General features: G+C 37.7%; 1 protein-coding gene across 1 annotated transcript in view; it reads left to right on the plus strand.

Annotated features, from left to right (window-relative positions):
* Nucleotides 1-8,578, plus strand: part of rbms2a (RNA binding motif, single stranded interacting protein 2a) — a 29,504-nt gene extending 20,926 nt beyond the window's left edge. Inside the window, exons 5-14 of the mRNA XM_053484220.1 lie at nt 178-335; nt 1,796-1,875; nt 2,057-2,166; nt 2,547-2,590; nt 2,745-2,838; nt 3,100-3,150; nt 3,747-3,857; nt 4,081-4,161; nt 4,252-4,339; nt 4,833-8,578. Coding sequence (XP_053340195.1) covers nt 178-335; nt 1,796-1,875; nt 2,057-2,166; nt 2,547-2,590; nt 2,745-2,838; nt 3,100-3,150; nt 3,747-3,857; nt 4,081-4,161; nt 4,252-4,332 — 810 coding nt within the window. The 3' untranslated portion in view covers nt 4,333-4,339; nt 4,833-8,578. The remainder of the gene's footprint in view (nt 1-177; nt 336-1,795; nt 1,876-2,056; nt 2,167-2,546; nt 2,591-2,744; nt 2,839-3,099; nt 3,151-3,746; nt 3,858-4,080; nt 4,162-4,251; nt 4,340-4,832) is intronic.
* The last annotated feature ends 8,114 nt before the right edge of the window (nt 8,579-16,692 follow it).

Consider the following 16,692-nt stretch of genomic DNA (forward strand, 5'->3'; position numbering starts at 1 on the left):
TTAATTAATTAATCACTGGCTCTCAGTAAAACAGAAAAGTTTTGTAAAATTCTTTTTTTTATAAACAAAATAAAAGCAAAAGTCACTACACTCTTATTGGAACGGTGGAAAAATTGCTATATTTATCTAATAGTCGTTAAGTAACCCCTGTATAAATGTCGTTTGACATGTTTTTAGCAACAGGAGCAGGACCCGACAAACCTGTACATTTCCAACCTGCCCGTGTCGATGGATGAGCAGGAGCTAGAGTCCATGCTCAAATCCTTCGGACAGGTGATCTCCACACGGATCCTCCGAGACGCCAACGGAACAAGCAGAGGTGTCGGATTTGCCCGGTAAAACCTCTGCCCCACCTGTTTATATCACAAACTTCCTGTTTACTCCTTTGAGCCAGTAGGGAGCATTTTAGCCACTTTATAACTAAAACTCGGAACAGTGAAGTTATTTCCGAAATAAGTGTCAGGAAGAAATGTTAAAAAAAAAAACTGTAAATAAACAACAATACCTTATTTCATAAGAGTGCTGACAAGCGAGAACATATAAATACGTGTACAAATAAAATCACAGGGATCACAAATCAACCACATATACAGTATATACAGTTAAACCTTGGATTGCAAGCATAGCTCCGGAAGTGTGCTTGTACATCAAAGCACTCGTATATCAAAGCCAATTTCCCCCATAACAAATATTGGAAATTCGATTCCTTTCACAAACCAAAAATATGTATATAATATAATTAATACAAAATATAAAGTTATAACAAAATAAATGAACATGCACTTTACCTTTGAAAAGAATCGTACCTGTAGTAATTGAGACCAGAAAGATGAGAGGAGGAGGGAAGTGGCTATTGTGTAGGATGACTTTCAAATGCACCCACGCACTTACACAAAGACAAATAAACAAAGTGTTATAGTAAACAGCACAGTATATATATATATATATATATATATATATATATATATTATAAACATATATACATATACAGTGAGGTCAATAAGTATTTGATCACCCTGTGATTTTGCAAGTTCTCTTACTTAGAAATCATGGAGAGGTCTACAGTACAATTTTCAGCATAGGTGCATTTCCACCGTGAGAGACAGAATCTAAACAGAAAAATCCGGAAATCACATTGTGATAGATTTTTTTACCAATTTATTTGTGAATTACTGTGTCAAATAAGTATTTGATCACTTGCTTAAGTAACAGAACTTGCAAAATCACAGAGTAATCAAATACTTATTGACCATACCGTATATATATAGTGCTAACCTTTGTGAAGAGGTCTTTTCAAAGGTGCTGAAAAAATGACTAAGCTATAAATAAATAAATAAATAAGCAGAGTACAATAGTTAAATTTGAAACATCTGTGATAAACCAGACAGAGCCGAGCACACAGCGGCTGGTTTATTAAAAAACTTACAAATAAACAACTGAACTCAGACTGGCAAGTAAAACAGCAAGTGTTTGTGCAGGTTATTTAAAGACTGTGTGTGTGTGTGTGAGATTACAAACAGCTGAGTGAGGTTAGTAATCAGGTGAATGTGTATCTCGAGGAGCCCGACAGGTCACAGTGCAGCAGGTAGGGGGCGCTGTAGTCTGTAGGTTGTGCATTTACTGAAGTCTTTCATGTCTGTAGCAGATCTTTAAAAACTTACATCAACTTTAAATAATAATTTATTTACCTTATGGATATTTCTTACAAGTTGAAAGTTTAAAAGTTTGAAAAGAAAATCTGGTCTCCAAACTGATGTTTTTATTTATTTAAAGTGTGTGTGTGTGTGTGTTTCAGGATGGAATCCACAGAAAAATGTGAAGCCATTATTCAACATTTTAATGGAAAATATATAAAAACTCCACCTGGAGTTCCAGGTGAGAGAACCAGTGTGTGTGAGTGAGTGTGTATGTGTACAGTAAAATTTGTAGTCCAGGTTTGGACATTTCAGTGTTTCTGTATGAGTAATGTCTCAGTCATCAGCGCTAATCTTTCTCTCTCTGATCTGTGAATCTTTGAGACTCAGTGATGATGGATTGACACTATTTTGTATTTTAGTGCCGACGGAGCCGTTGTTATGCAAGTTTGCTGATGGAGGACAAAAGAAAAGACAAAATCAGGGGAAATACCTGCAGAACGGTCGGCCCTGGGTCCGAGACCCTGATACGGTAAAGTTAAAGGAGGACTCTAGGAACGTTTTTATTTGTCTCCTATAATTTGCATTAGTTCTCAGTCAGGGTGTGCTAATAAACAAAACTCACTGAAGGATTTACCAGAGTAAATGTTAGCTCTTTAGCTACTAAGTCTGTAGTACAGTGTAGCGTAATATACAGTTGTGTGTGCAATCTATACTATTATTATTTATATTTATATATTATTTTTATATTTATATTATTATTTATATACTTTTATATCTACACATACATTCTGTAGCCTACTCTATAGTACAGCATGTTAATAAACTGTCTCACTTTGATTAATAATATTTATAAAATATAATAATAATAATAATAATAAATCTATCTTTTGTGTTTTTGTGTGAATTTAGGGAGGAATGACGCTAACGTACGACCCGACAGCCTTACAGAACGGGTGAGTTAAATTTCTCTTAAAATTTTTTTTTACAATTTTTATTTTTACCAAAATAAATAAGTGTTAATAATATTAGAAATTCACAATTAGTATTACAACATGCTTATAGCACAAAAATGATTTTTTTTCCCTAAAATGTTTCTTTGATTTGCAGGTTTTATTCGTCTCCATACAGCATCGCTCCGAACAGAATGATTGCTCCGACATCTTTGTCCCCCTACATGACTTCTCAAGTACCGTCATACCAGGTCAGAGATCAGGGGTAATAAATAATTAGCAATAGAGCTGGTATTGTGATCCTTTTTTTGTTTGTTTTCTCAAACAAGCATTTATTACACGCTACTGCATTACCTTTCGACAGTCAGTTGGTTACCAGACTTATACTTCATCCTATCTATTGTTCATTTTAGATAATATCATGATGGGATATTTCTGTCATATCGCCTCACTGTGTGTAGTCTCTGAAATTCAGCATTGTTTGTAATGTACATGTGATGGCGTGTTCGCAGGTTCACAGTCCGTCATGGATGCACCACCAGTCATACCTCATGCAGCCCGCAGTGAGTGCACACGAACCTCGACACACACTTATGTCCTGAACTCAGAGAACTATTTCTACCTAATATGTTGAATATATACTTTATGACTGGGTGGAGCGATGCAGCAGAGTTGTTTGCACAGATTGTCCCAAAGTTCTTTAGTTCTCTTATACCGCAGCAGTTTCCTAGTTCTGTTCTCTCACCAGTCTGTCTTTTCATGTTACTACAAAGCAGTGTGAACCCACTTCCTGAATATGCTGGAAAACAGTTACAGCTACGTTCATACCGTTACCTCTGATGCTGGAGACTGTCTCCATACTATACGTATGACACAAATGCTTCCAAACTTCAGCATGTCAGGTTTATTATCAGTGAAGTGAATGAAACAATCACGTATTATAACAAGCTGGCTAACATAAACCTGTGACCTTCTAATCAATCAGAAGTCAGAACCCTGACTTTTCGCATAGCTCTGATGAGTTCTGGACGTGACTGAGGGCTCTCTCTCTCTCTCTCTCTCTCTCTCTCTCTCTCTCTCTCTCTCATAGTGTTACTTTAAATAAGCTTCACAGAACTCAGAGACGACATGTGCAGTTATTTCTGTGTTCTGTCCTTAGGGGGCGGTTTTAACCCCAGCTATGGAGCACACCATGTCCATCCAGCCCACCTCTCTGATGAGTCCTTTAACCCAGCAGCTCAGTCACCTCTCATTGGGAAGCGCTGGAACGGTACACACCCTTCTATCATCTCTCCCTCCCTCCCTCTCTCTCTCTCTCTCTCTCTCTCTCTCTCGCTCTCTATCCTTCTATAAACCATGTCCTGACAACCATATCTTTATCTCAGACACGATTCTAATAAAAACAAACTACATCAGTTAGATAAGGAATTAGGAGGGTGGAAAAAATTAAAAAACATGTGTGTGTGTGTGTGTGTGTGTGTGTGTATACACAGTACATGCCTGCAAACACGACTATGCAAGGGACCTACATCCCTCAGTACACGCCTGTTCCTCAGTCCAGCGTCTCTGTGGAGGTGAGACAGGTGAAGGTCTACGTAATTAAAGAGTGAGTGAGAGTTTGTGAATGTGTGTGAGTGCTGACTGTTTTTTTATGTCATCCCCAGGAGAACAGCGGAACCCAGCAACAACTCCCCATAGAACCCACGGCAGATCACAGCAACTACACGTACCAGCACAGCAAGTAAAGCTAAGGTACACCCCTGTCTCATTGTTTGGCTCACTGTCTCTCTCACTGTATATCTCATTACCTGGTGAACTGTCTGACTGTCTGCATGTTTTTCTCACTGTCTGCTTGCTCAAATGTCTCTCTGTCCATCTTTCTGTTTGCTCGCCTCTCTGTCTGCCTTTATGTCTGTTTACCTCTTTCTGTCTTTCTTTTCGAAAGTAAAGCTTAGGTACGGTTTTATGTTTGCCTATTTGTCTGTACGTCTGTGCGTGCCTGTCTTACTATCTGTCTCTCTGGAAAGTGTGTCTAATAAGATCTGTCCATTCCACTAACTGTCTATGTGTCTGCCCACATTTCTCCTGTCTCATTGTCTACCTACCTACCTGTCTGTCTGTCTGCCAGCCTGTTTGTCTGTCTGTCTGTCTGTCAGCCTGTTTGTCTGTCTGTCTGTCTGTCTGTCTGTCTCTCTCCCACCATTATTTGTTCGGTGTTAAGTTTTTTTGCTCTTCATCTCTACAGGACATGTGATGTGTTGCGGCGGTGTGATGCGGCGTGTTGCTGCAGTTAACGGCGGTTTGTCCGTGAGGTGATTAATTTTACCGCTGATGTGCAGAACCAGAGACACAGATAGACCCGGTTAAAAAAAATGGATAAAAACACGGATGAACAAAGCAACAGGTTTTTTTTTTTGTAGAGTAGAAATTCAAAACGGACATCACTCATCTTTCACTCTCCGAAAGAACTTCAGCCAGAGGTGGGAGATTTCAGAGAAGGAGCTTTTCTATTTTGATAACAAAAGAAAAAAAAAGTAAAAACAATAATAATAATTGCTAAAAGAGTGAAGAAAGACACGCTGTCTTAGCTTCAAGTGCGTCAGAGCGAATTCTTATTTTTTAAGAAATTCTCTTGAGAAGCTGAGATAAAAAAAAATGCAACATCATGTGTCTATTATTGTTTTTCTTTTGTAAAATATGCAAGTTTTTATTTTTTATTTTTATTTTGTTTTTCAGCAGCAGTGTGAGATATTTTTGTACTGATATACGAACAATGCATTATATTTTATTTCTCATTATTTTTAAACTTAAACTTCTATTTTTGCTACAAGAGAACCATTTAAAGTCATTTCTCCTTTTGTGTCAAGGTAAAAAAAAAAAGAAAATAATAATAATTATATAATTGTAGTAATTTTATTTATTTAAAAAAATGCAATAGACAATCATAATTGTGTTATTTATTCGTGACGAGATAGCATAGAATTTCCTTAAATACATTTTTCAAGGTTTTATTTTTTTTATTATTTGGCTTTTTTCCTGCCATGACCTCAAATTTTTAAATAATAATGGAAAAAGTTTTACTGACTAAAGAAGTGACTTTAAGTGGTTTTATTAAAAAACAACAACAACAACAAAAAAAAAAAACATGCCCAAATTCATGAATAATGTTTAGTAAAATGTTCATGTCCTTTGCATCACCGTGAGAGTATTACAGCAAGCTGCATCACATGGATGTGAAACACGGCGTCATTAAAATGAGACGATTTGTGTGCATTTGAGAAACATTTGAGAATTCTCTTAAGTCAGAATTTTTTTGGTGCTGGGTTAATTCTTGAATTAAATAAATAACAGGAAAAAAAGATTAACATGTCCTTTAAAGGATGAGATTTTTTTTGCTGCTCTTTAATTTTTGCATTTTCTCTTGTGTTGTTGTATTTGTCGTTTGCATGTTACTTTTGTTTCTCTGTAATGTCCAATGAAAAAAAGTCTAATAGAGAGTAGAAATTACATAGCTGTAGAAAAGAGAGCAATGTTTTCCTTAAAATGTATTAAAAATGTATTTTTTTCTTTTTTTTATCACCAAAAATTCCTTTCACATTTCTTCATACCTTAAAAAAATTAACCTTCATCATGACGTCTAAACAAAAAGGGCTTTTTATATAAAAAAACAAAACAGGAACTCTTTAATTTTAATGAATGTAAATACCAATGAGCTTCTTTAAAAAATATCCAAAAAGTAAACAAATAAACACTATTTTAAAGTTTTGTAATTTTGCAAAATCTAAATGTCATCATCGGTATAATATCACTAGCAAAATAGTTTATTTATTTATAATTGGTTGAGAATAAAGATCAGGGGAGAACGAAGTCTGTAGTGGTGAAATACTGTAGCGTGCTAATCCTGAAATAATTTAGCTTTTTAAATAAGCTATTTTTTATCATACTGTAAACATTTTATTTATATCAGCTACCAAAGATAACAATGGACATCTGTGGTTAGACTGTGCTCACTGACAGAGTGCGCTATTGCAGCTTTTTAATAGCCAACTAATTAGCTAATTAGCGGCTATCATATAAGATTAGCGCTCTGTATAAGTCAGCACGCTTGCCAGTGAACACTTTATTTTATTTACACACACATTCAAACGTACATAGCTGCTGCTGTTTTTCTCTTTTGGAATCAACACACATGCACACAGTGCATTATGGGTAATTTATGTTTCCTCAGCCATTTGGAATAAAATACAAGAACTTTTTTAAATTACAGAATATAAAACATTGTTGAACAGCATCAATATCGAGCAAAATAAATAAAAATTTTACACTTATGCAAATTTTACTTCATCTAATGTAAATTTTACTAGATCTAAAGACACTACAGCGCCATTACAGATCATTATTTCATTAATTTTTTTCCGTATAAATTTAATTTTCTTTGTTTTTTTAATAAACGTTGACCCTGAAATCAAGATGGGAGTTCTGTTCATATTTTTCTTTTCTTAATCCAGAACTAAATCTCTCTTTTTCCTTTCTTTTTTCTTTTTAACTTTTTCCCTGTTTTTTATGTTGTTGTTTGTCAGTGTGATTTATAATTTGTTTCAAACAAAGTATATTTCACAGGTTCAAAACATGCAGCTCACCTCATGAAGGAAGCAAATATGGGTTTTAATCAAGGATTATACTTGTTTTTTCTTTCTTTTTTTTCAATAAAGAGCTTAACAACTATCTAAAAATACTACAAATCCAAAACCAAGTTTTGAAACTATGAAATGATGCGTTACATCACAGTGTTCTTTTTTATATATATATTTTTATGTTATTTATGGTTTTCTCCAACAAATGTAAATTTTTGTTCTTTTAAAACGATGTGTGAAGTTTGTAATCATCTTTTTTTATGCAAGTTTCAGGGTTCTTTTGTTTTTCATCTGTCCAACAAAAATAATACTCGTTTAATTTCATAACTAATATAATATAGAACTACTTCTAATAATGAAGTAACATTAAATTAAAAAAACCAAGAGATTAAGTAAATATTTCTAAGCAGTTGTTTAAATAATAAATGCATTTTTTTTCTTCTTTTTTATTTTATTTTAATGTTCACATCTCCTGCTTCCTGGCCATGCCCACATAATAAATTTTTAAACATCAGAAAGAAAAAAAAAGATGACTTTGAGGTGTATATTTAGACTTTTTTTTTTTTTTTTTTTTTTACAATAAAACAACACAAGTTTTATTTTTTTTTTTTTCTTCTTGCCTTGTAAAGTTTATTTCATAGTTTCAAAACACTCAGCTGCTATAATAGGAGAGTCAAGCAGTTCAGGAGATAAAAGTCACACTGACCAGGACTTAATTGCGAAATGTGCCTCAGAAAAAGAAAAAAAAATCCACTGAAGCAGGTGATACTGTCTGCTGTAGCACAATGCTACAATGCTAGTTTTTACCTGTGAATAAAACACAGCAGGCCTTATGTTTATAAACAATTAAGTTCAAAAGAAAATTGCATTTTTTAAACATAGGAATAATTTTCATATTAAAACTAGCAACAGTTAGCATAAAGATACTGTTAGCATTAGAATTACGATGTTTTACTCTTAAGCACATGGGCAATTTCTGTGAAATCTTTGATGGACTTTTGGAGCTTAAACCAGTAAATCTCATCCACTGAGTTGTCCTTGGTTGAGGAGATCTTTTGGTCGTCCAGAACTTTTCCAGGTTTGAATCGTTCATCGTGTTTATCATGCAAAAGTTTGGCTGATCTCTTGAACTGCTTTTTTTGTTTAAAAAAACAAACAAACATGTTCCTTATTTATAATATTACACATTTTGTACAGTTATCAAAAGAGTTTTCATATTATGGTTTGCTTTGATGTCTGCATGTCTTCCTGTGCCACTGCAGATTTCTTTTTTTCTTCTATTGTTCTTTTAGTTGTTGATAAAAACCTTTTACTTTTTCTCAGTTTTTTGCTCTTTTATAAATAAATTTTTTTTTAATTGTTGTAATGTGTTGTATCTTCTTTATTTGTAAATATGTAGCATACAGAAATATTCCACACAAGTCATCTCACTCAACTCACTCTATACCGCTTTATCCTGTATTCAGGGTCGTGGGTGCCTGGAGCCTATCCCAGGAGACTTACAGTAGGGCACGAGGCGGGATACACCCTGGACAGGATGCCAATCCATCGCAGGGCACACACGCTCATTCACATACTACAGGCAATTTGGGAACGCCAATTAGTCCAATCTGCAGGTCTTTGGACTGCGGGAGGAAACCCAATAAGCACAGGGAGAACATCCAAATTCCATACACACAGAGATACTGCCACAAGTCATTTTATAATTTATTTTATTTAAAATTTATATGAATCAACAAACTTTATAATTGTAGAAATTTAGCAAATGTTCTTCAGTATCTTTTGTTAGAAACAATATAATCCAAACATAGAAGAAAATAAAATAAAAATAAGCATGCAGCATAAATGCTGCAGGGTGTGTGTGTGTGTTGGGGGTGGGGGGGGGATTTTGTGTGTGTGTATGTAATGGGATAAAAATGTTCTGGCCTAGTTATATTTTTAGACTCACAAATCCAAACGGGATGATGAATCCCACAACGGACAAGCAGCACCAGGCAGAGGTTCAGCAAGAGACCGTGGACTCAATTGCAAATTGTCATGTTATAATAAATGTGTATTCAAAGCAATAAAAGTTAACGTTAGGATCTGGATGCTTTTTTTTAATGCTGTTTTATGATTTCATAACTTGAGTGATATTTCTAGCATCAGTCTGTAAAATAAACAAACAATAAAAGTGTTTTTCTGAAAGCTAAAGATGGTGACACACACACACACACACACACCCTAGCCGTGATGCTGAGACAAACAATTACTGACTTTAAGTTGTAGTGGTAGCTGTAATGACCGACAGAACATTCAGGGCAAAATTAACTACAATTTAATTATAATACTGTATATTTTCATGAAGAAATAAAAATTTACCTGGAAACGAAACCCAGCATAAAAGCCATGCACAGTGTCTTAGGAACGAAGAAGAAACATCAAACAAGGTAGTGATAAAAAATAATATGAAAATAATAAGATTTTCCGCCTATAGATACTCACGAAGACAGAGAGTAGGATGAGATTCCAGGGAAACTGCCTCCTGAAACATGGAGAGTTTTGGCGATCGCTTTAAGAAGACAAAGGGAATTTTTTGGGGGGTTGTTTTAGCTTCCGGAAAAGCTGACAAGTGAACACTGTTTTGTTGGAATTTACACTTTTTTAAAGAAGGAGCTTCTCTGTAGTACATTTCTAACCCTCTGATTTAAGTATAGATTTGTAAAACTACAATTTGTAGTTTTACAAACACCAAAACATACAGTATATATTTACTCTAATAAACAAAATTTGTGTATTTTTATAATTTTACCTTTTAATAAGTTGTCAAATATGCAAAGGATTTTGCAGACGATTATCAAATATGTGCTTTGTTTTACATCATGGGAATGTATTTTAAAGAAAGCTTTAAAATGTTTCAATTTAAATGCTTTTGTCTTATATTTCAAACACCGATTGTTCAGTGGCTTAAATATGATGGTTTTATTTATATATGATTTAAAATGTGATAGTGATAGAGTTACATCGCTTATGATATCTTATAACAAAGTCGTTGAGTAAAGTGCAGAATGGGTCTGAATATAAAACTTCACTGGTTCACTAAGTACAAAAAAAATGACATTTAATTTTAGTTATTTTAAATCAAACAATAAACTGTTTCACTTTCCAAAGGTTATGTTAAATACAATATGATATAAAAAAAAACATACCTGTGTCAGCCAAAAAAATGTTTACACACAACAGGAGAAAAAAAGATATTTGCATATTTGAATATAAAGTTTATTGCTATACATTATATATTGATATATATGGTACTATTATGTGGTTTAGTGGTTAGCAGTGTCGCCTTGCACCTCCAGTGTCGTTGTCCGATTCACCTCTGTGTCCATGGAGCATGTTCTTCCTCGTGCTTGATGGGTTTCCTCCGAGTGCTCCAGAGTGTGTATGTGTGTGCTCTGCTATGGATTGGCCCCATGTCCAGAGTTTATACCACCTCGTGCCTTAAGTTTCCTGGGATAGGCTCCAGGCCACCTACAACCCTAAATAAAGGATAAAACATTATAGACGATGACTGAGTGAGAGTGAGTGAGATAATGATATGATAATATTATTAATATTGTATTAATATAATATACATATATATATATATATATATATATATATATATATATATATATATATATATATATATATACAGTATGTGTGTGCAGTGTGTGTATAAACTGTGGTTACTCACTACAAAGGTGAAAAGAGACACAATAGACAGATTTACAAACAGCTGCCGCTTCACAGTTGAAGCTATTTAAATAATATAAGAACTATATATATATATATATATATATATATATATAAACGTTTATACATACATACACAGACACACAAGAAAGTATTGCAAAGATTATATATTAAATATATAGCCCCAGTCTCAATATTTAAGTTCGCATGTTGTCATCCCATAATAATGAACCATCAGTGTTAGAGTAACCTGGACATCCTGCAGAAAAAACTTCCCCAAACATTTAATGATTATGTTTATAACTTATTTGAAGCATTTGCTTCAGTGCTACAGTACTACTTACTTTTCTCATTAAAAATTAGTTTTAATGTTTGATAAACAGTTTGATGGACTTTGGTCAGGAACTAACCGGAGCTGAACAGAAGACGTAGCGATTAGCAGTTAGCCCTTTGTAGCGTGGATGGTAAACCCAAGCGCAGAAGTGACACGAATAGGCAGGATAACCACGCGTGTTATTGTTAGGACTCTCTCGGAGCTCGTGAAACGACATGGGCGAACTTAATGACTGAGCGATGTGCCGCGTCATGTTGTCTCCTGCTATACTTCCTAGTTTGCGACCGCATTACTTCCGGGTCCTAGTGCCGGTCACGGATTGAGTGTGCATGGACAGTTCCCCCCCTGTCTAGGACCGGCTTCTGACGTTCCTGGGGTGGAGGATACCCGACGACGGTAGTCTCGAAGCAGTTCGGGGTCGAGAATGAACCTGGCCAGAATCCAAGACCGTTCCTCGTCAAGGAGTCAAGGATTCGACGCACGGTGTAGGCGGAACCACCATCAATGATACGGGGAGGAGGAGCCGATCATCGGAGAGGTGATGAAGGGTTTAAGTTAAGATGTGTGGAACACTGGGTGAATGCGGAGCGCTGCAGGCAGCTGGAGCCAGAAGGTGACAGGATTGATCCGTGAAGTGATGCAGTATGAACCGATAAACCGGGGTGAAAGTTTTCGTGATTCGGTGTGTAAGTGAAGATTTCAAGTTGATATCGATACTTTGTTACCTACGTGGTACAACTGTCCCGGGGGGTGTCGACGGCGATGTTGGCTCCTATAGCTGTTGTTTGCTCTTCAGATGGCGATGCTTGCCTGTTCCCACAGCCATCGACACCTACGGACCAACTGTCGGGCTGATGGTACGTCAACCTCCAGTTCTTGGTGGTTGAACATCGGAGGTTGGAAACCATGGCATACCTCAAATGGGCTTAAGTTGGTAGCGGAAGAGGTGTGAAGGTTATGGGATAGTTCTGCCCATCTGAAGTAGTGGGCCCAGGAGCACTGGCGATCAGCAATAAAACATCTCAGTTGTTGGTTGGTCGGTTCCGTCTGACCATTAGTTTGGACAATGTCCCTTGGGAACCCATGCAGTCGGACGACGTGTTCCAATATCAGCTCAGCTGTGTTCTTTGCTGACGGGAGTTCGGTGAGGGCTACCACGTGCACAGGAGCACTGGCGATCAGCAATAAAACATCTCAGGAAGCGCTCCAGTTGTTGGTTGGTCTGTTCCATCTGACCATTAGTTTGGAGGTGATATCCGGAGGACAGACTGCAGGTGGAATTGATCAGACGGCAGAAGGCCTTCCAGAACCGGGCGGTGAAGTTGGGCCCCCTGTCTGAGACAATGTCCCTTGGGAACCCATGCAGTCGGACTACGTGTTCCAATATCAGCTCAGCTGTGTTCTTTGCTGACGGGAGTTCGGTGAGGGCTACCAGGTGCACAGCTTGGAAAACCGATTGACTATAGTCATGATGGTGTTTTTCGCTTCGGAAACCGGCAGACCCTGGTGCACACTGGGCACGCCTGGACGAACTCTTGGATGTCTTTGGCCATGGAAGGCCACCAGAAGGCTTGTCGTATAAACGATAGAGTCCTCCGATGTCCTCTGATGGACAAGGAATGTCCCCATTGGATAACCTCGGTTTTTAGTGTCTGTGGCACGTAGAGTCGTCCAGGCGGCACACCTGCCGGGTTGGCTTCCGTGGCTTATGCCTGGCGAACCCTTGTCTCCAAGTCTCATTAGAGCGGTGTCAGAATCCAGGATGGTGGGAGGACAGGCGCAGGGTCCGCCTGGGTGGCATCCTTCTCATATTGATTTGAGAGAGCGTCGGCCTTGGTGTTTTTCAATCCCGGGCGGTAGGACAAATAAAAGTCATATTATTAAAAAAACAGAGCTCACGCGCCTGTCTTGGGTTAAGCTGTTTTAGGTTCCGGATCGTAATCAAATTCTGATGATCGGTCCAGACAATGCAAGGTTAGCTGACGCCCTGGAGCCAGTGTTGCCATTCCTTCAAGGCCCACTTTATGGCCAGCAGTTTATGGTCCCCTACCCTGTATCGCTGCTGAGTGGGGTCAAATGTTTTGGAGAAGAAGCTACAGGGGTGTAGCTTCTGGTCTGGACCTCGCTGGGAGAGGACCGCCTTCTGCGTGGAGAAGGATGGGAGCAGTGGTGAAACGACGGCAGAGTTCTCTGAAGGATGAGATGGCATTGGGGCTGAGTTTGAATGGGTGAGGTGATGGTCGTGTCAGGGTGGACAGAGGGGACGCAACTTTACTGTAGTCCTGGATAAAGCGACGATAGAAATTCGCAAACCCAAGAAACCGTTGAAGCTGCTTTAGGGTTTTGGATAGGGGCCAATGATGCACAACTTCCAGCTTCTGTGGGTCCATGGCCACACCCTGGGACGAGATGATGAAGCCCAGGAATGTGGTGGAGTGCTGGTAAAAAGCAAATTTTTTCCAACTTACAGTACAATTGGTGGGCATGTAATCTCTTTAGGACTGCCCTGACATGCTGAGTGTGCTCTTCAACTGATCGTGAATAAATTAGAATGTCGTCTAAATAGACAAACACCCAGCGACCTAGCATGTCTCTCAGGACGTCATTGATGAACTGGTGAAATGCTGTTGGTGCGTTACAAAGTCCAAATGGGATTACTAGACTTTCATAGTGTCCAGTGGGAGTGATAAATGCCATCTTCCACTTATCGCCCTCTTTAATGCGCACCAAGTTGTAGGCGCTCCTGAGATCCAACTTAGAGAAATGACACCGGAGAGGGCGTCCAGGGCGAAGTTGGTTAACGGCAACGGGTGTCGGTTTTTGAGTGTGATGTTGTTCAGCCCCTGATAGTCAACACAACTAAGGCGGCTGAGGGGAGATACTGCCTGGCTGAAGATCTATAGCGAGATCGTATGGGCGATGTGAAAAAAGGTGGCTAGCTTGTCGTCTACAGAAGACTTCCGCCAGGTCCTGATATGCGTCTGGGATGGGGTTGGTGTCGTTGTCGGGGGCCTCGGACTCCTTGGAACACGTCCCATCCTAAACCTGTAGGCATAGTTTGTTACAGATCGGCCCCCATTGTAGTATCTGATTTTGTGTCCAGGATATGAGTGGATTGTGCTGAAATAGTCAGGGGTAACTGAGTATGATGGGAGGTGACAAGATGGAGGTAAGATAAAATTGAAGCTGTTCAATTTTTTTGGTCGATAATGAAAGTGATAGGTTGGGTTTGGTTGGTGATAGGGCTAGTAAAAAGAGGCCGACTGTCCACAGAGGTAATTCTAACAGGCTGGGATAACGCCTCAATTTTCACCCCCAATTTCTTGCCATAAGTACTGTCAATGAAGATACCTGCGGCACCGGAATCGATAAATGCAGTAGTTCTGACCAGTTTGTAGCCAACTTGGAGGGATACCTGAACCGTGAGATGGAAAGAGGTGTCGGTGGTCATGGAGAAGAGTTGGATGGTCCCCGGTAAATTGTTCTCCCTACTCACCGGGTTTGGGCGTTTCCCGGGCGGAGAGGACAGATTTCCTGATGGTGTTGTGCTGACCCACAGTACGCACACAGTCTCTCTCTAAAGCGGCGTTCACGTTCAGTCACGGTTAGGGAGGCGCGTCCTAATTGCATGGGTTCCCCGGCTCCGGTGTCAACCACGGCAGAATGTGGAGATCCGACATTTCCAGTGACTGAGGTGGTAGAAGGTATGGGGGTTCGAGGTGCAGTGTAAAAAAATGTGGGTGTTGGCAGCAGAGTCCTTGGGGCTGGCTTTGGGCGAGATAAAACGCGTTGATCGATACGGAGGGCAAGCTGTTTTAGTCCCTCCAGAGTGGCGGGAAGTTCTCGTCCGGCGAGCTCGTCCTTGATCCGTGAAGCCAGTCCCTCGTAGTAGGCTGTCCGTAGCGCGGAGTCTCCCCAAGACGTCGGCACCGCAAGAGTGCAAAATTCTGCAGTGTAACGACTTACAGACAACCCTCCCTGCCACAGGTGATACAATTTGGCGTCGGTCTCCAACTCACCCGCAGGATGTTTAAAAGTGAGTTTAAGTTGGCAGGTGAATTCATGATATGAATGTGCGACATCGGAATCAGCACGAAGGACTGCCATGGCCCACTCAGCTGCTCATTCATTTAAATCAATAATTTGATTTATAATTATATTAGATGAGTATTTGCCTCTTCGTAGCTGGGAGACAAATTTTCAGGTACTGTACACTTGTGACTTTAGGTTCTACCTAGGCAAAAAAGAAAAAAAAAAAAAAACTCTTATAAGCTTTAATACCTTGTAAATGTACAGTTCTAATAATGTATTTAGATTAAAGTTTAAATAACTTATAAATTAAATGTTACAATTCATAACTATACAGTATTAATATTAATATAATAATTTTTAATCATTAAATAAAGTAAAAAGTTATGAATGCAAAGTTCTAATCAATTAACTTTAAAGAATGTGTAACTGAAAGGTTCCAATCATTTGGTAACTGTAAACTTTTAAAAATATATATAACTGTAAAGTTTACATAACATAAAACTAAAAATATAAAATGTCCAACAATATGTAAGGGTAAAGTAAAAAGTTTAACTAAAAAAAAAAAAATCCAATTAGAAACTGTTTAGAAATAAAATTCTAACAATGTATAAATGTTAATTTCCTAATGACATGACTGATATAACCAATTAACTTTTAAGAGTCTTACAAAATATTTGGCTTTAAAAACAAAAACCCAATCAGCTTTAATTTCTGAAAAAAATATTTTAAACAAATGCAATATTTTACTCAGTGTGGTTGAACCTTTTTTGTTTTTCCTAAGAGTATACTCGTTTATATCTTTGTTAATGTTGGCAAACAAACAAACAAACCAATTATGTTTTAAAATCAAAGCAGTTTTATAGTAAATCTTGTTTACATTTTACACAGAATTTAATAGTTTGAACAAGAAACCTGTATTCAATGATATACAAGCAAAAATATATTTACTCTCTTTTGTGTCATGTTTCGTTACTGTCAGATTATGTCAGGTTTTTGTACAATCCTACTAACATAATCCCCCATGACCAGCTCCCCCTATTCCTCTTCTCCTATATCCTTCTTTATTTGTTTTCTCTTTTGTTCTCCTATATTTTTCCTATTCTCTTGTGCTTATTTGTTGGTTTATTTGTTTTCAGTTGCCACAGCAGCTTATATCTTTAATCTTTATCTTTAGGGATAAAGCTTTATCTTTATATATTTGCTATGGCATAAACCTTTTTCTCTGTGTTTGTGAAGCACTAACTTATACTTAACTTAATAACTTATTTAATTAACTTGCTGACTAAAATAAAAAATATTTTTTTCCAAATTTACAAGCTATATAGTTTCTCTGAGTTCCTTGTTTTTAGTTTTGTCTGGCCTTGATCCAACCCCTGTCTGTCTTTGTCTGT

The sequence above is a fragment of the Clarias gariepinus genome, chromosome 23, assembly GCF_024256425.1.
Source record: "Clarias gariepinus isolate MV-2021 ecotype Netherlands chromosome 23, CGAR_prim_01v2, whole genome shotgun sequence".
NCBI lineage: Eukaryota > Metazoa > Chordata > Actinopteri > Siluriformes > Clariidae > Clarias > Clarias gariepinus.